Source organism: Moschus berezovskii, chromosome 9 (assembly GCF_049115385.1).
Source record: "Moschus berezovskii isolate FMDL1 chromosome 9, NW_MosBer_1.0, whole genome shotgun sequence".
Lineage (NCBI taxonomy): Eukaryota > Metazoa > Chordata > Mammalia > Artiodactyla > Moschidae > Moschus > Moschus berezovskii.
Window position 1 is genome coordinate 35,801,565 of NC_142468.1, and position 25,084 is coordinate 35,826,648.

Consider the following 25,084-nt stretch of genomic DNA (forward strand, 5'->3'; position numbering starts at 1 on the left):
AAAAAAAACCTATTAAAAAGATAATAATAGGGAGTTTCCTGGCAGTCCAGCTATTAGGACTCAGCACTTTCTCTGCCGTGGGTCTAGGTTCAGTCCCTGGTCAGGGAACTAAGATCCCACAAGCCACGTGGGCCAAAATAAGTTTTCTGTGAATTAACCCAGAAAACTCTGAGACAATAAAAGAAGGGAAAAGATTATCAGCAAAACAGCTACGAGACTTTAGGCAAGTCCAATGTCCAGCTCTATAAAACTGAGAGGACTGGATTAGAAAACTACCAATAAATCCTTTACCACAAAGACTCTATTAGCCTTCTGGAATTCACTGATTCTTTGAGAAAATGCACTCATTCCATAAGAACTCAAAAATATGTTTTTTCAGTCCAACAGGTTGGTGTACTCTGTATACATTACCTTTGTCAGTTTCAATCTTCAGTTTTTTAGCCCCTGTTTTCTGGATTACTTCTACTTGGTCAGGTTTAATCAGATCAATCACCTCTCTCTTATCCACCACAGGATTTGAATCAGCATTATCCATCAGAGGAATATAAGTCGTTGCATGAATAAGGGGTTCATCTACCAAAACTGCAATTTAAGTTACAAATCATAATTACACAAGATTTTTTATAATGGAGTAATAAAATAACATGTAAGCACAATTAAGCTTCATGATAAATGCAGTTATTTTCAAAACTCTATTACCAGCTCAATTTGGCTTCAAATTCCTATTTATCCTTTTCAACAAGTCAAAACACTCTTTAATTAAGACATACCATTTAGTATTATTTTACAGCATATCACTTAGGTTATCTAAAGTGTATCACACATCTCTTCTAACAATATCTGAAAATTTCTTCTTATAAATTCTTACATGTTTTGGTTCGATCTCATGTTTCTTCTGATTTAACTAAGAATGCATTCACATTTAACTAATGCTCAAGGAAAATTACTAATTTCTATGTATGTTGGTACTTTACTGACCTCTTATTCCAACTGATAATTCTTAAGTGATTTTTTTACTTGCTAGATACAAAAATAGCCTTTGTTCCTTACAGATATCTTGTCATTTCTAATAGTTATCCCTCTAATTTACATGGCACATCTTACTACTACACTAGTTAAAACTTCCAAAACAACATTAAAAGTGAAGGAAGGAAGCTTTCTTAGTTTCTAGCTTTAATGTGAAGAACTATAAGAGCTTAAGTATTGTTCTGATATTTGTTGGTTAGAGACACAAACTTCCACACCCATATGGAAATCTCTCTATATCCCTACGTTAAAAAAAAAAAAACTTGGAGGCACATACAGTTCTTTTATTTAAAATCTGTAATAAATACTTGATATTATCAAATATTGGGGTGATTTTTTTCTATACCTGATTGCTTGATATACCATAATTTTAATGCAAATAACAGAATTTCACCTTTTCCCTTTCCAATTTTATTCTTTTCTAGCACAGGTTGCTATCATAGCCCAATATTATAAAAATTACTATTTAATCTACATAGATTTCATAGCTAAGAGGTCTTGTGGACAACTGAGAATAAAAATTGCTCCATCACTTTTAACTGGATGCTTCTCATATATACCTGCTGCTGCTGCTGCTGCTGCTGAGTCACTTCAGTCGTGTCCGACTCTGTGTGACCCCCTAGACGGAAGCCCAACAGACTCCCCCGTCCCTGGGATTCTCCAGGCAAGAACACAGGAGTGGGTTGCCATTTCCTTCTCCAATGTGTGAAAGCAAAAAGTGAAAGTGAAGTCGCTCAGTCGTGTCCGACCCTTAGCGATCCCACAGACTGCAGCCTACCAGGCTCCTTCATCCATGGGATTTTCTAGGCAAGAGTACTGGAGTGGCTTGCCATTGCCTTCTCCGATATATACCTGCACATTACATTTAATGATTAGGAATACAGGGTAATGATAAATCTACATAGTGTTCTCAAGTATGATCTTTACATGATATTAAATGTACATATATTTCAGGAAAACTTTTCTTCTATAGAGCTTGTATGCTCTTTACATTATTTTCAAAACTCACTTAAGAATGAGAATATTTATAAATGCTTTGTCTTTTTTAAATTTCAGATTAAGGTTTTCACCACAAACGTATACCCTGCCCATCTGTCAAAGCACCCTGAACTTGTATTAGTACTGCTGCTGCTAAGTCACGTCAGTCGTGTTTGACTCTGTGTGACGCCATAGACGGCAGCCCACCAGGCTCCCCCATCTCTGGGATTCTCCAGGCAAGAACACTGGAGTGGGCTGCCATTTCCTTCTCCATGTATTAGTACTGAAGCTGTTAATATACACATTAAGCTGAGAATTAAGGACCATGTGAGGTCTCTAGGGTCCTTGTCCCAGTAGACTTCTCTAGAATTAGTAGCTATAAAATACGTATCTACATGTTTCACCATTTTCAGTCTTTTGCTTCTTTGATGAAACTTTCTTCTTTCCTGATCCACTTTCTTGTTTAGTCTCTTGATGCAGAGGTAATGATTCTTGCTTTTTTGAAGGTGCCGTAAGAGATTCCACCTTTTTATCCTGATCATCTTTATTAAAAATAAATGAAAAATCATAGTAGCAAACAATGAACACAGCAGAAAAAAATTTATTAATGAATACTTCCCAGAATGCTTTACCACCAAAATTTTAAACTCTGATATACAATTCTCTCACTTACCATTCTAGCTTTCTTGCTCTGCTACACCTGCTCTTTAACTTCATCAGGATTTCTAGTACTTGCTCCTTTTATATCCCATTTCTCAGCCACTCCTAACCCTACTCAGCTTATAGGCATTGTCAAATCTCTTATCTTAAAAAATAAAATCCTTCCCACCACTGTAATCCCTAGCCTCCCACACCCACTTCCTTCTTATATTGACAAAACAACAGTCTGTACTTTCTTTTCTACCAATCATTTCTCAACTAATTGCAACCTGATTTTTATCTCTTCCATTATATTCATAAAAAATTTTACTCAGGTCCCTAGTGTCCCAAATGCCTGATTCTATCAATAATATCCCTTAATCCGTATTTAACTTCTATTCAGCATTTCAAACTATTGGTCTCTACCTCCTTAAATTTCTCTCCTCTCCATTAGGCTAAGTGAAATAAGCCAGTCACAAAAGGACAATCATTGTATGATTTCCCTTATATGTAGTACCTAGAGCAGTCAAATTCATAGACACAGGATGTAGAATGTTGCTTGCCAAGAACTAGGTGGAGGGAAGAGTGGGAAATTAGTGCTTAATGGGCACAGAATTTTAGTTGGGAAAGATGAAAAGTTCTTGAGATGGCTGGTGGTGATGATGGTTCAAGAATGTGAGTGTAGTTAATGCCATAGAACTATACACTTAAAAATGGTTAAACTGGTAAAAATTTTTTATATACTTATTTTACCACAATAAAATAAATAAAACTTAAAATTCAGCTCCCATGAGAAATCTTTTCTTACACTTGGAATATTCCTTTGCAGTCTTCTTTGTAAGCTGTTTCTATTGAATACCTTATATCTAGTATTTTTCAGGGCTGTGTTCTCATTTTAAATACCTCCCTTGAATAATCTTCTCTAAAACCATGACATCAACTACTACCTTCACGCTTAAGGCTTCTGAATCTGTACTCTAGCCTCATGCCTCTGTATCTAAATTTCCTACTGTATCCGAAATTGCTCCCTGTGTGAATAGCCCCCACAGGCACCAGAAACACAAACTGAAAGCATTCTCCTCTCCATACACATCCACTCTCTCCCCAGTATGGCCTCCTAGTGCTATCAACATCTACCAATAAAAGGATGGTTAATCTTTCCTATAAAGGTCTGAACAGACAGTAAAGGTTTTGTGGGCCATTTAGACTTTATCACAACTATTCACCTAATGTTGCATTGTGAGAGCCAGCCACAAACAGACTTTAACACATGAGTGTTGTTGCATTTAAAAAAACTTGATTTATGACACAGAGGTTTCAATTTCATATCATTTCCACATTTAACACAATATTACTCTTCTTTTCTTTTTAACATATTTGAAACATGAAAACCATTTGTGGCTCATGAGCTATAAAAAATGAGAAACAGGTCAGATCTAGTTCACAGGTTGCAGTTTGCTAACCCTGACCTAACTTAGAACTTGGAAATCATCTTTAATCCTGCATTCTCCTTTTTAATCTGCCATATCCTATCCAATAAAGTTAGCCATGTCATTTTTGCTTTGCAGATCTCTCTAATCTCCTTTCTACTTCTTCAGTCACTATCACAGTTCAGTCCTTCAGCTTAACTTTGGAAAACAGTACTCTCTTAGCAAATCTGCCTACATCAAACACTGCCCTAGGAAACTTCTTTTCCCAGGTTCTGCCAAAAATACCTTCCTAAAATGTAAATCTGTCAATGGAAACTAACCTGTTTGAAAATCCTCAACAATGGCCAAATTATAACACCCCACCTATTTAGCTCTTTACATAAAAATCATCATAATCTACCCACTCCATTCCCTTTTCAATTTTGTTTCCTACCATTTCCTACCTCCCACTTCAGGGTATTCTTGCACCTTTATTCCTTTATGTATGATCTTCTGCCAATGAGGAATAAAATCCCACTATTTCCTTGATGAATTGACTCATTTGGCAAGACCCAGTTCAGGCACTGCCTCCTCTGTAAAGCTTTTGACCCACGGGTCCCATATGTACTAGTTGTTCTGGCTTCTGTACTACCTCTATACTTTGTACTTTTCTTACGGAAGTCATATTTCAGTATTGGCTCACATGTCCTCCTCTCCCCTTTACTCTTACTTCTCTAGTACCATGCCTGACATAGCTGGCAAGTAAATATTTAAAATCCAATATAACGATAACTTAATACTCCACAAGTTAAGATACAAAAACAACTTAATGGTAAACACAAGTCCTTTCACACAGAGCAAACAATTCACAGTTTCACCTATCAGCACACCATTTCTCATGTCCCTTCCTTTGCATCTGTTAACAACCCTTCTTAGAACACCCTATTCACCAAGAAAAACTAGCTAATATTTATTCAACATTTCTGATTAATTTTAGGTATTATATGCTCTAAGTGACCCACTTTAGTACTCCTATACTGACTGAGACATATCTAGACCATTATACTAAATTTTTTATATTATAATAATGTATTTCGGCTTGTGTATACAGTTTGCATGTGACTACCTGGAAAATGCATTCTTTATCTCTGTAGTCCTAGCACCTACAGTGACTAACTCAAAACAGATGTATGATAAATGTTTGCAAAGTAAATCAATCAAGGATGAAAATGATACCTGATTTCTCTTTTCATCTTTCTTATCACACTGATTAGAAAGTATTGGTTGAAATCAATGTAAAAGCTTCTAACTACTGATATTTATAGGTCTTTAGTGTTTTAGTACAACACATTTTATATATTTCCACTTAAGGCCTTTTCCTTATGTGTAATGTGAAATTTAGCTTTAAATGCTGTTTTATGATCAATACTAACTCTTTCTATCAACCTTTAATGAAAACAAATAGTGAAAAGGATACCGATTTCAAACTCAATATTTAGCATGTGTGCACACTTAAATATCTGAACTTCAAACTCTATTAAAGTTATTAAAACAAATATAACCATGCAATAAAGTTTAATAGATTACAATACCGCTTCCATTTTTAGACTTCTTTTGCCCTGGTTTCTTCTTTGAGGCAGCTGCTTCCGAGGGGGGAGTCGGCTGTTTAGTAACTGGGACAGGTTCTACTTTTTTGCATGGAATCTTTGATACATCACTTTCTTTGGTGACCTGCTCTTCTAGTACAGGCTTGTGTTTCTTTTCCTTCTTCTTTCTTTCTCTAACACTACTTGGACTTTCAACCACATTCAATGGAACAGGTACAACCTGCTCATCTTCTACAGCCAAGGCATCAGATAATTTAAAGTCCCGGGGTACACTCTCAGAATCGGATTCATGGAGGTTTCCATTTTGGATTTCTTTCTTTTTATTCTTTTTCTTTTCTGCCTTCTTTTTATCGGTTTTGGTAGGAATAAGCTTTTGTTCTCTTTTCTGTTTTGCAAGAACTTCATCATATAATGTTTCTTTCATGAAAAGCCAGAAGAAGAGGAAAATTACTGTAATAACCACTGAAGGAATAAGAACAATAAAATACGTTGACTCATAAAACTCCATGGTGCTTTTGTTAATGTGATCCTATAAAAGCTAAATGTGGGGAAAAAAAGAAAAAACAAAAACCTGGGTCAGTCTTATAAAAATTAAACACACAAAACCTCTGTTCTTTCAAGAGGTATTCAGATTTAACCTGATCTACAAATCTAAACAGGTTTTTTAAATCATATACTTGATTACTTTATAGTTCAAATATACTATATACTGTAAAAAAAATTTTTTCTAGGAATGTAAGACATCCTTCTATTTTTCAAGCATGTGAAAAGATTCTGACAGAAAAAAAGTAGCCATTCATTTTTCTCCAAAATATCCACTTTTGATAGTTTTTCTCTTACTGTACAATATTCATGAATATATTATATATGGAAATAAAGAGGCATTAACAACACCCTAGATAGTCATTGAAAGTACACACTCTTAACAGCAAAGAAAATAAAAGGAGTTTACTCCTTCACTCAGCTGTGAGCACCTTTATTCCAGCTAACTGTTGCCTCACGATATGCTGGGATCCAACAAGAATATGGAAATAAAGTAAAAATCAAAATGTTATGATGTGTCATTTGGCATTAAATTACAAATAAGTTGCTTCTCTTGATTTTTTTTCCAAGGTAACTCTTACTGCAAAAAAGGTATACTTCAAAAACAAAATGGGTAATCCCACCTGACTGCAATAATTTAGTCAATAAGCAAAATTTAAATGATATTAATATAACCCTGGACTACTAAGAGAAAGATTTAACAAGATGAAAGGGAGAGTGAATCACAGGCTAGCAAAATACTAAAAAGAAACTTATACAGAATTGTTCTCTAATAATTAATTAACTACCCAAAATTTTGTATTTATTAGACACATTTCATTATGCTTAAGTGTCACTGGTCAACCAAAAATTATTTTTAAAAGATGTTTTATATTTGGATTTTGTTTAATATTACCATCCACAGGCTACAAAGCCTGTTCAATTTGGCTGAGGGATAGGTTAGGGGAGAAAAAGGACAAAACAATGAGTTAGAACTATGGATTTTTGCTCTGAGGAAAGAAAAGAGGCTAAGACACTGAGCAGTAGCCAAAATGCTGGAAAATGTCAAATCAAAGTCAGAAGGTCTTTGATGAATAGAAAGCTCCAGTCCATGCAACCGAGGTCTTTCTTAGGAGACAACATCTATGATGAAGCAAATAAAGAAGCAAACCTTCAGAGAAGAGAGGCCATGAGACCACAGAAACTCTGAAACACAGATTCCTGATGATTTTTCTAGCTCCCTTTTCTAGGTCTCATATGAGGCTGGAAGAATCATGATTTCAGTCTTCAGATTTTCAGGAGATTCCCTTCATACAATTTAATGCCCTTTCATTTGAGCTCTCTTTCTGCATCTAGGAGGAGTCCAACCAAAATACCAAGGCAAATTTAAAGTCAAGAAAATGTTTGCATTGCTTTAATCCAATATTCCTGATGCTTTATCCCAAGACATGTACAAAGAAAAGCATATGTAAAGATGTTCAGGGCAATACTACATATAATAAGAAAAGCTGAGACTAAATACACATCAGAATGGGTTGAATAAGGCTATGGTTTTTCCCGTGGTCATGTATGGATGTGAGAGTTGGACTGTGAAGAAAGCTGATCACCGAAGAATTGATGCTTTTGAACTGTGGTGTTGGAGAAGACTCTTGAGAGTCCCTTGTACCGCAAGGAGATCCAACCAGTCCATTCTAAGGGAGATCGATCCTGGGTGTTCACTGGAGGGACTGATGCTGAAGCTGAAACTGCAATACTTTGGCCACCTCATGCGACGAGTTGACTTACTGGAAAAGACTCTGATGCTGGGAAAGGTTGGGGGCGGGAGAAGAAGGGGACGACCGAAGAAGGGGACGACCGAGAATGAGATGGCTGGATGGCATCACCGACTCTGTGGACATGAGTTTGAGTGAGTTCCAGGAGTTGGTGATGGACAGGGAGGCCTGGCGTTCTGTGATTCATGGGGTCGCGGAGAGTCGGACACGACTGAGTGACTGAACTGAACTCAATAAAATATTGCTGTTAAAACTGTAAATACTGAGACTATTAAATTCAATTAAATACTGAATAATCAAAATCATAATTTTACTTGCAAGATCAAAATATCTCATGTATAATAATAGGTCATTAAAATGAATATGTAAATCAAAGAACTGTGCAATAATCATGGGTGCAGTCTCGCTTGTCTTAATACTTAAAATTTTGTGTAAGAGGAACTCATAAAGTTTTCAACTCCTTGCTTAAAAATGGCAAAATGAATAAGAACTACAGTACTGATTAATATACCACAGTTCAGTTCAGTTGCTCAGTCGTGTCTGACTCTTTGCTACCTCATGGACTGCAGCACACCAGGCCTCCCTATCCATCACCAACTCCCAGTTTACTCAACCTCATGTTCATTGAGTCAGTGATGCGATCCAACCATCTCATCCTCCGTCGTCCCCTTTTCCTTACGCCTTCAATCTTTCCCAATATCAGGGTCTTTTCAATGTAGTCAGTTCTTTGCATCAGGTGGCCAAATATTGCAGTTTCAGCTTCAACATCAGTCCTTCCAATGAACACTCAGGACTGATCTCCTTTAGAATGGACTGGTTGGATCTCCTTGCAGTCCAAGGGACTCTCAAGAGTCTTCTTCAACACCACAGTTCAAAAGCACCAATTCTTCACTGCTCAGGGACGGGGCAGCCTGGTGGGCTTCCGTCTATGGGGTCACACAGAGTCGGACACGACTGAAGTGACTTAGCAGCAGCAGCAGCTTTCTTTATGGCCCTACTCTGACATCCACATATGACCACTGGAAAAACCATAACCTTGACTAGACGGACCTTTGTTGGCAAACTAGTGTCTCTGCGTTTTAACATGCTGTCTAGGTTGATCATAACTTTCCTTCCAAGGAGTAAGCGTCTTTTAATTTCATGGTGGCTGCAGTCACCACCTACAGAAATTTTGGAGCCCAAAAAAACAAAAGTCTCTCACTGTTTCCACTGTTTCCCCATCTATTTCCCATGAAGTGATGGGACTGGATCCCGTGATCTTAGTTTTCTGAATGTTGAGCTTTAAGCCAACTTTTTCACTCTCCTCTTTCATTTTCATCAAGAGGCTCTTTAGTTCTTCTTCACTTTCTGCCATAAGGGTAGTGTCATCTGCATGTCTGAGGTTATTAATATTTCTCCCGGCAACCTTGATTCCAGCTTGTACTTCCTCCAGCCCAGCGTTTCTCATGATGTACTCTGCATAGAAGTTAAATAAGCAGGGGGACAATATACAGCCCTGACGTACTCCTTTCCCGATTTGGAACCAGTCTGTCGTTCCATGTCCAGTTCTAACTGTTGCTTCCTGACCTGCATACAGATTTCTCAAGAGGTAGGTCAGGTGGTCTGGTACTCCCATCTCTTTAAGAATTTTCCACAGTTTATCGTGATCCACACAGTCAAAGGCTTTGGCATAGTCAATAAAGCAGAAATAAATGTTTTTCTGGAACGCTCTTGCTTTTTCAATGATCCAGAGGATGCTAGCAATTTGATCGCTGGTTCCTCTGCCTGAACATCTGGAAGTTCACAGCTCACGTAGTGTTGATGCCTTACTTGGAGAATTTGAGCGTTACTTTGATAGCGTGTGAGATGAGTGCAATCGTGCGGTAGTCTGAGCATTTTTTGGCATTGCCTTTCTTTGGGATTAGAATGAAAACTGACCTTTCCCAGTCCTGTGGCCACTGCTGAGTTTTCCTAATGTGCTGGCATACTGAGTGCAGCACTTTCACAGCATCATCTTTTAGGATCCGAAATAGCTCAACTGGAATTCCATCACCTCCACTAGCTTTGTTCACAGTGATGCTTCCTAAGGCGCACCTGACTTCACATTCCAGGATGTCTGGCTCTAGGTGAGTGATCACACCATCTTGATTATCTGGGTCATGAAGATCTTTTCGTACAGTTCTTCTGGGTATTCTTGCCACCTCTTCCTAATATCTTCTGCTTCTGTTAGGTCCATACCATTTCTGTCCTTTATTGTGCCCATCTTTGCATGAAATGCTCCCTTGTTATCTCTAATTTTCTTGAAGAGATCTCTAGTCGTTCCCATTCTATTGTTTTCCTCTATTTCTTTACGCTGATCACTGAGGCTTTCTTATCTCTCCTTGCTATTCTTTGGAACTCTGCATTCAAATAGGTGTGTCTTTCCTTTTCTCCTTTGCTTTTCGCTTCTCTTCTTTTCACAGCTATTTGTAAGGCCTCCTCAGACAGCCATTTGGCTTTTTGGCATTTCCTTTTCTTGGAGATGGTCTTGATCCCTGTCTCCTGTATAATGTCACGAACCTCCGTCCATAGTTCTTCAGGAACTCTATCAGATCTAGTCCCTTGAATCTATTTCTCACTTCCACTGTATAATCGTAAGGGATTTGATTTAGGTAATACCTCCATGGTCTAGTGGCTTTCCCTACTTTCTTCAATTTCAGTCTGAATTTGGCAATAAGGAGTTCATGATCTGAGCCACAGTCAGCTCCCGGTCTTGTTTTTGCTGACTGTATAGAGCTTCTCCATCTTTGGCTGCAAAGAATACAATCAATCTGATTTTGGTATTGACCATCTGGTGATGTCCATGTGTAGAGTCTTCTCTTGTGTTGTTGGAGGAGGGTGTTTGCTATGACCAGTGTGTTCTCTTCGCAAAACTCTATTAGCCTTTGCCCTGCTTCATTCTGTACTCAAGTTTTACATTATACCCATAGGCAGAAGGGTAACACAAAGCAGGGGGAAAGGTGGCAAAAAAGAAAGTGGGAATGAAATTCAGGGGAATACACAGAAAAGAAGAAAAACAGAAAGATTTTTAAAGGAAGTAGTGGGGCGGGGGTGGCCAACTTTAAAGTGAAAGAAACGGGAAGGAGAAGAAGTTGAGGCAGAATTAATTTAACTCAACATGATAGGAGTCAGGTATCAAAGTCCATACTATATAAGTCCACAGGAGCACTTCAACGTACATTTGTTGAGTTATTAACAGAAAAACATGGACACAAGCAGAGGCTCAGATCATGAGATGACAGCAGAAGTCACCAATGCTAATTTCTTCCATATTATCACATTCCCTTTGTAATATTAAGGACCTCTTACTTAATCACACCTTAAACCTTAATAGAACACAATTAACAGCTAATGGCAGTAGAGATACCTCTGTCAAGTGAACCAGAGTGAGCTATCCATGGGATCATAAGAAATCAAGCCCAAACCAGTCACTTTATCTTTTATTTGGACATAAATCTTTCAAGAAATTTATGAAAGATACCAGTTCTCTTTCTCAAACAAAAAAGCATACACTAAAGTGTACATTCAGAACATTTCTGGACTCCTTGAAAGATATGCATGGATCCCAGGTGAAAGAAGCCTGCCCTAAAATAACAGACCAAAGTTTACATCCCTGGCCTGCCCCACTTCCAAAACTCTCCCACAAAAGTTTACAGAATGGATATATATATCTCCTGTGTTTCATCTGAGTATATATTATGAATGCTAATCAGATAGTTTTAAGATTCTATTCACTTGCCTTCCTATAACTCAGGTTTGTTCATACAAAAATTGAGCTGTACCACTGAGTTTAAATTTTGTAAATTTCTCAAAAGAATTAACAATGTTTATATTAATATAATAAACAATGTGAAAACTAAAATTTCATATAATTGCTTCTTGATTTTATTTTTAAAAAGTTCAAGAGACCTAGTTAATCAAAAAAGATAAAACTATATACATAATGAAGGTCCCATTGTCTACAATGATAAGGTGATGAGATTAAGTGTGGGACATCAACAGACACATCACATTTAAACATCTGAAATAACAGTGTGAGAGTTGGACTGTGAAGAAAGCTGATCGCCGAAGAATTGATGCTTTTGAACTGTGGTGCTGGAGAAGACTCTTGAGAGTCCCTTGGACTGCAAGGAGATCCAACCAGTCCATTCTAAGGGAGATCAATCCTGGGTGTTCATTGGAAGGACTGATGCTAAAGCTGAAACTCCAATACTTTGGCCACCTCATGCAAAGAGCTGACTCACTGGAAAAGACTCTGATGCTGGGAAGGATTGGGGGCTGGAGGGGAAGGATTGGGGGCTGGAGGAGAAGGGGACAACAGAGAATGAGATGGCTGGATGGCATCACCGACTCGATGGACATGAGTTTGAGTGAACTCCGGGAGTTGGTGATGGATAGGGAGGCCTGGCGTGCTGTGATTCATGGGGTCGCAAAGAGTGGGTCATGACCGGGCGACTGAACTGAACTGAAGGTTGCAAAATACATTATATAACAAAACAAATGAAAATTATTTATGTAGAGCACAATTAAATATGTAGTCTCAAACTATAGAAAAATGAGAATTATTGCTTTCTTAGAGTAAAATTACAAATATTTTTAAGATACAGTTCATTCTTCACATTTTAAAAACTTTTCTACATTAAAACAAATTTAAGTAACTACCCTGAATGCTACACTTTTAAAAGTTTAAATAAAAACAAATTTTAAAAGCATTGTTGCTTACATATTACAAGGAAAAATGGAAGCAGTTTGATAGGTAAACTATTGAATTTCAAGTAAATATAAAAATTTTGAAATCTCTTTTCTTACTACCGAAGTATTTTAGTTACTCTTGACTCTGACACCATTTTCTTTAAACTAAAAGAACATTTAAAACAAATGACAAAAAAAACTAATTTTATTGTCAACTGAGGTGACTCGAAAGAACCAGTAAGAAAAATGTAACAAAAATTCAAGACTACACTCTGCACAAACTAAAAGTCATTTTTTCCCCACTGATGTACACCAAGCAACATATGAGGAAGCACATTTGTAAAAAGCAAACAAAGAGTTGAGGCAAAGGTAGTTTTCAACCCAGGAATGCTTAATGACATAAAAATTCCCGTATAAATCTATAATGTCTGAACAACTAAACGAATACACCTTTAAGATATACAAGCGCCAAGAGTACTCTGCACGAGCTTTGTTCAGTGTACAACACAGTTATAATAGTACCATAAGTAGCTGAGAGCCCTTACCACAGATTCTTAGTAAAAACAGATTTCATAAGTTAAAAAGAATCTCTCTGGAACCTCATCATGCTAAATCTAAATAGTCTGTATTCCAAACATGTCACTATTATACCACGTTTCTTTTTTTTTATATCCCCAATAACATCTTTTTTTTTTTTTTTTAATGTACAAATGAAGTGAACTGAAGTGAAGTGAAAACATCACTCAGTTGTGTCAGACTGTTTGCAACCCTATGGACCACAGCCCACCAGGCTCCTCTGTCCATTGAATTCTCCAGCCAAGATTACTGGAGTGGGTTGCCATTTCCTACTCCGGGGGTATCTTCCCAACTCAGGGATCCAACTGGTGTCTCCTGCACTGCAGGCAGATTCTTTACCATCTTGGCCACCCGGGAAGTCCCTTTTAACATACAAGTTAATATTTTTGAGGAAAACAGTTTATGTATGGAAGTAGTATACAGTGCTTAAAAAAAAGTGTATTCATGGGCAAATATCATTTGATCAGATTTCCATTCCACAACAGAAGTTATCTATAATATTTTCAGTCCCTTCTTAGTAAAATTTAAGATTGACCCCATGGACTGCAGCCCACCGGGCTCTTCTGTCCATGGGGATTCTCCAGGTAAGAATACTGGAGTGGGTTGCCATATTCTCTTCCAGGGGATCTTCCCAACCCAGGGATCGAACCCAGGTCTCCTGCATTGCAGGTGGATTCTTTACCATCTGACCCACCAGAGAAACCCACACTGTGTTGTCACTAAACTTCAAAAAAAGCATGCATGTCATATTCCAGATACATCCTGAACAAAAATAAACTTTCAGATTGATGAACAGCAATACAATGAGTCCTGACTTTTGGTCCCAATTCTGACTTGGCTTCAGGGGTCTCTTCTTACATAGAGCTAAAGTCCAAACTACTTACATGATCTTGGAAATGCCTAGACCAAATATTTAAGCGGTCCCAAGCTGGTGGTACCCATAGTGCATGTGACAAAAATGAAGGCACATCTTCTTTGCTGGACCGCTCCCTCAAACCAGGAAGCTCAAGATTCCCAAATACCGTCATTCAGATAGGAACCCACAACACAAAACAACTGACCATGAGATAAGCCACCAGGAGCAAGAGGCAACAGAAAAAAACTAAGGAATCACATCCCTAAAGATTTAAGATACCTGAATTACTAGATATAGATTACAACCTATACACATAAAGTAACTAAGAGGAAACGGGAATGAGTAAAAAATAGAAACTATCAAAAGTAATTAGGTAGATATGAATCAATTACGACTTCTACAAATAAGTTACAATCAAAATTTAAAATCCAATGGATAGGTTAACACAGGTGCAAGGAAACCAATTAAAATGACCATTTCAATAGGCTAAATAGATCTGATAGAGTGAATTAAGTCAATGGAGATTAGAGGATGGTGAAAGTTAGGAAGGAATCTAAGACAACACCAATGCTTCCAGCTTGGAAGAAATCTGTAAACTATGACATCACATGTCAAGTTCAAGAATACAGGAGTAAGTTTTTGTCTGGGAGTTCTAGATATGATTTTGAGAAATATAAACTATAGCCAGATACAGAAGGTTAGCAGTCAACTAAGTAGACAAAACTAGCAGTAAAAAGCCACAACAGACTCTAAATCGGGAAACCAAAAGGTGACTTTCTACAAAGTCCAATTTCCCCTCCTTCCTAGTATCAAACCCAAAAAGTTTTGCCTTGTTCCTTTTATCAAATCTTCCCTTATCCCTCAAAACACAGCTCAAATCATTACAATGAATGTATCTTTTCAACTACCATCTTACACAACAGTCTATTAATTCACTTTGTATAGTTATTTTATCATTATGTGTAACATTGTTTTCTAAGGCATTCTGAATAAACATCAGTACAAAAAGCCACAATCCCTGCCCTTAATAAAGCTAACATTCGACTAAAAGACAGTCCAGGAATTTATATACAGTACATGAGACAGGAACACACCTGACACATTTGAGCAAGAAAAATAAAGACAAATATAATGTACAAGAGGAAATGTAGTAAAAGATGAAGTTGAAGAGATCATCTGAAGGGGGCAGAGGACAATGAACAAAATCATGTAGTTTCTTACATGCAATTGGAAGGACCACGGCTTAGAGAAAAAAAACACCAAGGGAATGAGTATAAACAGAGCCTAGGTCTCAAGACGGAGCCCCTGGACAATTGAGAATAAAATATAAAGAAAATTAGGAGAATGTCACCTGGTTGCTAAATAAAGTATATCAAGAAGGAGAGATTAATCAATTTTGTTAAATGGTGTTAGTAAATAAAGTACAATAAAAACTAGAAACTATTAGATTTTAGCAACAGAGACATTAGTGGTAACTTTGACCAAAACAACAGAGTGGAGATCATCAAAACCTGACTGGAAGGAATTGAAAAGTGAGAACTCCAGCAGATGAGAACGACTCTTTGGAGATTTCCTGTGAAGTAATAAAGAAAAACACAACGGAAAGTGGAGGGGAATATGAGGTAGGGAGTTTGGTTTGTACAGGCCGAAGAAATTACAGCATGTTAATACAGTGATAAAGATGATCCAGTAGAAGGGGAAAGCCTGATGAGGCAGGAGAGAAAGGCGTGAGGGACAACATTTTCAAACTGCAAGAGAGAAAGAATTTGGTGTGCAAGTAAAGAGACTGCCCTTAGATGGAAGCACAGACTTCTAGAGAATATATAGGCACAGGCAAGGAGGTAGATACGGTATAAATTTGTCTAAATTATCCTCCTGATGCTACTATTTTCTAAATGAAATAGGAAAGTTAGTTCAGAGTAAGGGTAAAAAAGGGGGCACTGTCGGTCCTATAAAACACATTTTAATTATTATATGGCTAATATTTTATTTCTAAATTTTGCTCACTTTATTCTCCACTTAAATTTAAAACTTGGAATGGAGAACACAAGATGCTTAACAGTACTGGACAAATAAATTCACTGACTTTAAATGAATCTATTATCTAGCTGAGTAAGTACCTATATACAGCATCTACAAAACAGAGCATAGGACTTCCCTGGTGGTCCAGCGGTTAAGAATCCACCTGCCAATGCAGGGAATGAACACAAGTTCAATCCCTGGTCCTGGAAGATTCCACATGCTATGGGGAAACTAAGGCTGGGCACCACAACTACTAAAATCCACGTCCTAGAACCCATGCTCCACAACAAGAGAAGCCGCAACTAGAAAACAGTCCCAGCCCTACGCAGCTAGAGAAAGCCAGCACACAACAACGACCCAACACAGCCAAATAAATAGACAGACACCACAACTTTAAAAACTAAAACAGAGCATAAAAACCGAACCTGAGTGTCAATGAAATCTACTCTTCCAACTCAAGCACCATGCCGACAGATAGTTCTCCTCCTCCTAACATCCTAGAGCATTTATGAGACAGGGCATAATAGTTTAGCAATTATAGAAACATAATACATTGCAGTGCAACGAAGATAAATGAAGAGAGAATAATGGAACTCAAAATCTAAAATAGATCCAAACTGATTTTTTTAGTTTATTGTAAATTATTTCAAATGAGTAGAGGAAAGGCTTGATCATTTAGATCAAATAAAGACAACCAGACAACTTAAAAATATGTATAAAGTACTTCAAGAAAATAAGTGAATATATTTTATACATTGCATAGCTGAAAAAGTTTATAAGTGTATTAAATCTACAATAAAAAATTTTTAAAACTTGATTCTACAAACCAATAAAAAAAAACAAATTAATCAATTCCTGAAAAGGCCATCAAAATACAAAAACTTATCTAAATTTCTATTCTCTAGTTAGTCACTGCAACAAAAGTATAATCGTCCCAGAGTCCATAATACAAGTATCAAAATATCTTTTACAACAAGAGGAAAAGATTCAAAGCAATCAAAAGATAAGATACTTTAACACCACACTGAGTTGCCTAACATGGGAACTCCATTTACAACTTCCTAAAATTAACTTTACAGACTACACTGGAATCTTAAAGCTGAGGTGCAATTTCTCCTTGTATACTGCAACACATACTTATTTCTATGACTCACACCTTATTAACACATCCCTTAAATTATTTCAGCAATACCCAATCTAGAGTACTGCTACCCCAATCTGAAACAAATCCAACTAAAGCCAGAGATGAGTAATGAAATTCAATTTCTCCATTAGGGATCATGTCACAACACATGAAACTTCTGTTTGTTCTCTTTTAACCAGACTCATTGTCTTCCCTTTAATACAAGACTAGATAAATCAGTCTGAACAGCTTCTCCGAAAAAATGAAATGGATCTGCATAGCTGGTAGCTGCTGAGAGTTATGCCAATCCTTCAGATTTTTGCTTATCCATCAAGCCCCAGCTAGTCCATCTTCTCAGGAAAAGACACTGTTCATTTTTAAACATATACACAGGAAATAACCTGGTTGAGTTTATTCTGTAAAGAAAGCTAATTTATGATAAATTAGACAAATTAAAACCTTTACTACCAGAAACTTAGTAAAACATTTAAATAATTAGTATTTCAAATCAATACAAAAAATCAGTTTCTAAAGATGAATATAAATCATCAAATTGTTCAAAAAATTAACATTAGAACATGAAATTCATACCACTGATATAACTGTAACACAGTTACACCACATACAGAAGACTTCCTTCCCCTAAAATCTACAGTCTTAAAATCTACTTCTTCACAAGATCTCTAGGTTGGAAGAGGCCATCTAATTCAACTACCCATCCAGCTGAATGGTCAGCGATTTTATGATTATTAGGAATAAACACCTCCCATAAGTTCCTTCCATAAAAACATAAGAATATTCTTCCTAGTTTTGACCCACAGTCTTCCTCCCATAACTTCTCCTTGTGGCCCTCTAACCGCCCTAAACCTTGTCAACTGTGTCCAATTCCACTACCACAAGGGAGTCCTAATAATTGATGCAAACTGAAACAATGTTACCTTTTCCCACTTAAATTGTCAGGGAAGGAACATGTGGGAATGAGGGATTACCAAGCAGGAATGAGCAAATTTTGGAGATGACGCACATGGACGCCATCCTGATTGTGGTGATGGTTGCATCAGCGTACACGTGTCAAAATTTATCATACTGTACACTTAAATACATGCAGTTCATTGTGCATCAATTATACCTCAATAAAATTGTATTTTAAAAATTTGGCATGAACTAGGAAGTATGAAAACCAGTATTCTCATGCAGCATTAACTTGATTATAACTAATGCAATCTCCTAGACAGATATAAGAATAGTGCATACTCTTCAATAGTGAAAACTCCTTCTCTGGTAGTTTATTGTAATCACACAAATACAGAGACACACTAAAAAGAGTGTTCACTGTTAGTAAAGTAACTTTAAAATTAGAAAGACCCATATGTCCAACATTAGAGAAATGATTAAATAACCTTACAGTAGAGCTTCACATGTAAAGTGGCAAGACATTCAAAAATATTGTAAATAAACCAAATATACATAAAAAGCAAGTTGCACAAGGCTCAGATGGTAAAGAATCTGCCTGCAATGCAGGAGACCCGGGTTTTGATCCCTGGGTGGGCAAGATCCCCTGGGGAAGGAAATGGCAACCCACTCCAGTATTCTTGCATGGAGAATTCCACAGAAGAGGAGCCTGGCAGGCACAGTCCATGGGGTCACAAAGAGTAGGACACAACTGAGCGACTAACACTGTCACTACTACATACAGAGAAAATTCCATTTTAAGTAACACAGTCATGCTCAAACATGCTTAGAGAGCTCCTGAAAGGACACGACAGAAATCATTAACTCTTTGGTGACGTCTGGGTACCTGTCTGGTAACTTTCCATCTTAAATCTTTCAGAATGGTTACATTTTTTCCACCGTGCGTATACTGTTTTCATAACATAATTTAAGCTTAAACTGAATTCACTGTATTTTAAAATTATAAATTAAACCATTATTTTAAAGCTAATTTAAGGACTCCATTTCTTAAGTTGGAAGTAAAAACTCTTTCAATTACATTTAACAGAAGTTGCTTTGTTTTGAAATAGACATGTTTTCCGGAAATTAAGGGAAATCCTGGGGGACAGAGAATATGAAATCGGAACTGAAAGTATTAATGGCCACTCAAGACTATCACAGGAAACATTAGGCTATAAGTTGGGGAAGTAGAAATGAGACAGATACATAAATCTGGGACTTTTTAAGGGGTCCAAGTCAGCAAATGGCAACCCTCTCCAGTATTTTTACCTGGAAAATCCCATGGAGAGAGGAGTCTGGTGGGCTAGAGAGTCCACAGAATCCCAAAGAGTCAGACACAACTGAGTGACTGTATACATTATACACTGCAAGTCAGCAAAGGGTAAACTAAAGGAAAAGAAATGGCCATACTGACACAAGGAAAAGGAGAGAGCTTGCCTCCTTCACCTACCACCCAACAGTTACACAAAAAGCTTTCATTAAGACTTTATAAGAGATGGGGCTTCCCTGGTGGTTCAGTGGTCAAGAAGCCATCCTCTAAGGCAGGGAACACAGGTTCAATCTCTGATGGGGAACTAAGATCCCACATGTCACAGGGCAACTAAACCCCCACACCGTAACTAGTGAGCCCTCAAGCCACAGCTAGAGAGTCGCATGCCACAACTACAGAGCCCACGATCTCTGGAACCCTCATGCCAACTAGAGCCCATGCACTCTACAGCTCATGTGCCACAACTAGAGAGAAGCCCGAGAGCGGCAACAAAGAGCCCACCTAGGAAACGAAAGACCACGTGTCACAACAGACTCAACAGAGCCAAAGTCAGACATGTATTTTTAAATTAAATTTTTAAAAAAAGATTTTATAGAACAGCCAAAATGGTGGAGTAGAAAGACCCTAAACTCACCTACCCTCATGAGCACACCAAATTCACAACTACCTGTAGAACAACCATCAATGAAAAAAACTGGAAACTACCCACAAAGATTTTCTATAACTAAAGACGTAAGGGCTTCTTCCCTGGTGGCTCAAACAGTAAAGAATCTGCTGCCAATGCAGGAGACCCGCGTTTGATCCCTTGGTCAGAAAGATCCCCTGTGAAAAGGAATGGCTACCCACAGAGAAGGAACCACACGAGACTAGTAGGAGGAGAGGAATTGTGATACAATCAAATCCCATAATATTCTGGGTGGGCAACCCACAGACTGGAAAATAACTGTATTGCAAAGGTTCTCCCAGAGGGATTAAGAGTTCTGAGCCCCAGGTCAAGGTTCTGGCAGTAGGTAGATGAGCCATCCAGAGCCCTTGGCTTTGAAGGCCAACAGAGCTTAAGCAGGAGTCCCCTGGGACTGGAGGGAACGAAAGACTTTGTTCTTAAAGGCTGCACACAAAATCTCATGTGCACCAGGATCCAGGGCAAAAGCAGAGTTGATAGGAGCTAGGCTCAGACCCACCTGTCAGTCTTAGAGAGTCTATGAGAGAGGCAGGGGGCAGCTGCAGGGGGAGGTGAGGGGAGAGGATCTAAGAAAAAGAATCACACTTAAAACCTATGGTAACAGTGCTATAGTTTTATAGAAGCCCTGAGCCTGGAGAGGAAAAAGGGCAAAAATCCAGTCTCACAGCAAATTTAAAATTAAAAATAATCCTTTAATATCAAATATCAAGCCAGTATTCACATCTCCCCAACTGCTGTGTAAATATTTTTTCAGTTATTCTGTACTGAATGATATGTTTATTTCTTGTCTCCTTTCATTTGTCATCCCTATATCTCTTTAATTATTCAGTTTCTTGTAATTCTACGGAGAATTTGGGGTTGGAAAAATCAGATAGTTTTCTTGTAGAGATTCTCAGTATGAATTTTGTTGATGGAATCCCCACAGTGTTAACAAATTTTTGCTTTGTTTTTGTCTTTTCTATTTTCTATAAGTTGGTAGCTAAATTTAAAGGCTAGATAAGATTTAGGATTATGACCTCAGTAGAAGACTAAGGCACAAACAGCATGGCACGTTTCCAAAAGTTTATTTTTTTATTTGGCTGCACCAGGTCTTACTTATGGCATGTGAGAACTTCATTCTTTTTGTTAAGTATGTGGGATCTTTAGTTGCAGCAATAGAATTTAGTTGCAACACATGGGATCTAGCTCCCTGACCAGGGATAGAACCTGGGTCCCTTGCATTGGGAGCTCAGAATCAGCCAATGGAACACCAGGGAAGTCCCTCAATGTCTCCATGATATTACCAACTACTGGAGATCTTTGCCTAGATATTATTCATTAGGAGATGCAAAATGGTGATATTCTAAGTCTATCCCTCTTTCTTTCTTACGTAGAATACATCTACAGAAAAAAACTTCTCTTACGACCTACTTGGTTACCCTGAGATATAATTCATATAAGAAAAGCAGGATAAATGGTTATTTTTCTTTACTTACCAAAATTGTCAAAATAATGAGTTAGCCCAACAGCAACTTTTTTTAAATTTTAGCATTACGAACTTAAAGATTAAACATACAATATTTGACTACCTCAATTCATTAGTTAGTCTTTCAGTTCAGTTCAGTCGCTCAGTCGTGTCCGACTTTCTGCGACCCCATGAATCACAGCACACTAGGCCTCCCTGTCCATCACCAACCCTTTTTTAATTTTAGTTTTTACATTGAGGTATAACTGAATTACAATGTTGTGTCAATTACTGCTGTACAGCCAAGTGACTCAATATATATACACATTCTTTTTCATATTCTTAGATTCCATATGGGTTATCAAATGATACTGAATATAGTTTCCTGCCCTATACTGTAGGACCTTGTTGTTTATCCATTCTATATATATCAATTCATATCTTCTAATCACAAACTCCTAATCAAACCCTCTCCCACCCCTTCGTGTGTGTGTGTTAGTTGTGTCCGACTCTTTGTGACCCCGTGTGTGTGTGTGTGTGTGTTAGTTGTGTCTGACTCTTTGTGACCCCATGGACTGTAGTGTAGCCCTCCAGGCTCCTCTGTCCATGGGATTCTCCAGGCAAGAATACTGGACTGGGTTGCCATTCCCTTCTCCAAGGGATCTTCCCAATCCAGGGATTAAACCTGGGTCTCCCAAACTGCAGGCAGATTCTTTACCCTCTGAGCCACAAGGGAAGTCCCTCCCCCTTGGCAACCACCAATCTATTCGCTATGTCCCTGATTCTGCTTCTGTTTCATAGATAGGTTCATTTGTGTCATATTTCAGATTCCACATGTAAGTGATACCACATGATATTTGTCATTCTCTTTCAGGCTGCTTCACTTAGTATTAAGACAATCTCTAGTTGCATCCATGTTGCTGCAAATGGCATTAATTCATTCTTTTTTATGGCTGAGTAGTACTCTATTATATCTATGTACCACATCTTCTTTATCCATTCTTCTGTTGGTAGACATTTAGATTGTTTCCATGTCTTAGCTATTGTGAATACTGCTGCTATGAGCATACAGGTGCATGTATCTTTCTGAATTATAAGTTTGCCTGGATATATGCCCAGAAGTGGGACTGCTGGGTCACATGGTAATCCTATTTTCAGTTTTCTCAGGAACCTCCATATTATTTTCCACAGTGCCTACAGCAACTCACATTCCCACCAACAGTGTAAGAGGATTTCCTTTCCTCTAGAAATTTTTTAATAATTATATAAAATATATACATGGTTCCAAAGTCAAGTATAAAGCAAAAGGGAAATTCAGAGCATAAACTGTACCCCTGGGCTCTTCTCAGGCTTCCCTCATGGCTCAGATGGTAAAGAATCGACTCGGGTTCAATCCCTGGGTCAGGAAGATCCCCTGGAGAAGGAAATGGCAACCCACTCTAGTATTCTTGCCTGGAGAATTCCATGGACAGAGAAGCCTAACAGTCCATGGGGTCCATGTCACAAAGAGTCGGACACAACTGAGCTGCTTGATTTGACCCATAGATTTTTCTGTGTTCTTCTACACTATATTTCTCTCTGTCATAGGAAACTATCATTTTTTACATTTCATTCAATACTCCCCTAAATATGAGATCTCTCTACACACACACACCCCCTTACCTCCCTCTTTCTCAGTATATGATTTTATCTTATGTCCACCTTGATTTATCTTTTTAACTGTTTCAGAACAAACCTAGCTTGCAACTAGATGAAGAGTGAACCAGGTAGAAACAGTTAAAAAAATAATAATTTTGAGGTGGGGGATGGAAATGGTTACTAATGGAAAAAAGGTTTAAAAAAAAAAAACTCCATTCAAAATGTACTCAATAAATAAATAAACCAAAACACAGGAAGAAATTTAATAATGTGGGGAGGAAAAAAAATCAATAAAAACATGAATTCACACCAGATGAAATTAGTTTACGTAACAGTCTGACAAAGATTTTTAAATTTGAACATGTTGAAGCTGTCAGAATGATAAAGGAATCTTTTTACAAAATAGCAAAAAGGTTATAAAACAAAAACAGAGACAAATGAAACAGGCAGGTGTATATGAAAAAGCAATTTCAAATCTAAGAAATGAAAATTGTAAATACTGCTATGTAGGCTCAATAGACAGAATAAACTCTAGACCGGACAGAAGCAAAAGAAAAACATAAATTCCTACCTGAGTATAAGGCATAGAAAAATAAAGAGAAAAAAATCTGAAAGAACAATTAAAATACACAGAGGATAAACTAACAGACTCCAACGTAGGTCAACCAAAAGAGAAGAAACTTGAAAATAACAGGAGTTATTAATATATTGAAAGAGCTGAGAACGTTCCAAAACTGAAGAAAGATCTGATTCCTCAGACTGTATGTATACTCCAAGCTGGATACAGAGAAAATGGTCTACACTCACAGTGCACTACAATAAAACCATACAATATCAAGCACAAACAGCTGCAATTGTAAGAAAATAACTAACCAGACTACCTCACAACAAATGTCCTTCATAACTTCAGAAAACCACATGCAAACAATGGCATCATCACTGAAATGTTTACGAATCTTTAACTTCATATGGGGGTTGGGGGACAGTGAAGACTTCAAAGTTTACTAGACAACCATTCATACCTTAATGTTCTTACATAATATTTACCTATGAATCTAAAAGCAAGGTGTGGACAGCACATAATACTAATAACTCAAAGATTTATTTCAAAAGTATCTACTAAATTCACACATTTTACTACTTAAAAAAAAACTGAAATGAAAAGCAGTGGAATTTTGGAGAAAATACAGCAGCAGCACAAAAGGGAAAAAACAAGAATCAACTCCTGAGAAAGAATTATGAAATGCAACATTAAACTTCCTAAGACAACATGCAAGAATATCTTTATAACCTTGAGGTAGAAAAGGATTTCTTAAACAAGACATAAAGTATAAAACACAAATCCTGAGAAATTCTACTAAATTAAAAGGTTTAACTTTTATTAACAAAGAAACCATAAGAGAATGAAAAACACAAACCACAAAGTGGGAAAAGACATTTGCAATATGTGATAAGCAAAAAATTAGTATTCTGAACACAAAAGAACTCCTATCAAAGAGAAAAACAAGGACTTCCCTAAGTTAAGTTCAGTCGCTCAGTCGTGTCTGACTCTGTGATCCCGTAACAGCAGCACGTCAGGCCTCCCTGTCCATCACCAACTCCCGGATTTACCCAAACTCAGGTCCATCAAGTCGGTGACGCCATCCAACCATCTCATCTTCTGTCGTCCCCGTCTCCTCCTGCCTTCAATCTTTCCCAGCATCAGGGTCTTTTCAAATAAGTCAGCTCTTCGCATCAGGTGGCCAAAGTATTGGAGTTTCAGCTTCAGCATCAGTCCTTCCAATGAACACCCAGGACTGATCTCCTTTAGGATGGACTGGTTGGATCTCCTTGCTGTCAAAGGGACTCTCAAGAGTCTT

General features: G+C 37.6%; 1 protein-coding gene across 8 annotated transcripts in view; it reads right to left on the reverse strand.

Moving 5' to 3' along the window:
- The window catches only part of KTN1 (kinectin 1), a 117,024-nt gene that overhangs the window by 79,995 nt on the left and 11,945 nt on the right, over positions 1 to 25,084 (reverse strand). For all 8 annotated transcript variants that reach the window (XM_088839577.1, XM_088839576.1, XM_088839575.1 and 5 more), the window contains exons 2-4: positions 5,645 to 6,197; positions 2,409 to 2,546; positions 412 to 582 (exon numbers count right to left, since the gene is read on the reverse strand). In XM_088839577.1, coding sequence (XP_088695703.1) covers positions 412 to 582; positions 2,409 to 2,546; positions 5,645 to 6,167 — 832 coding nt within the window. In that variant the 5' untranslated portion in view covers positions 6,168 to 6,197. The remainder of the gene's footprint in view (positions 1 to 411; positions 583 to 2,408; positions 2,547 to 5,644; positions 6,198 to 25,084) is intronic.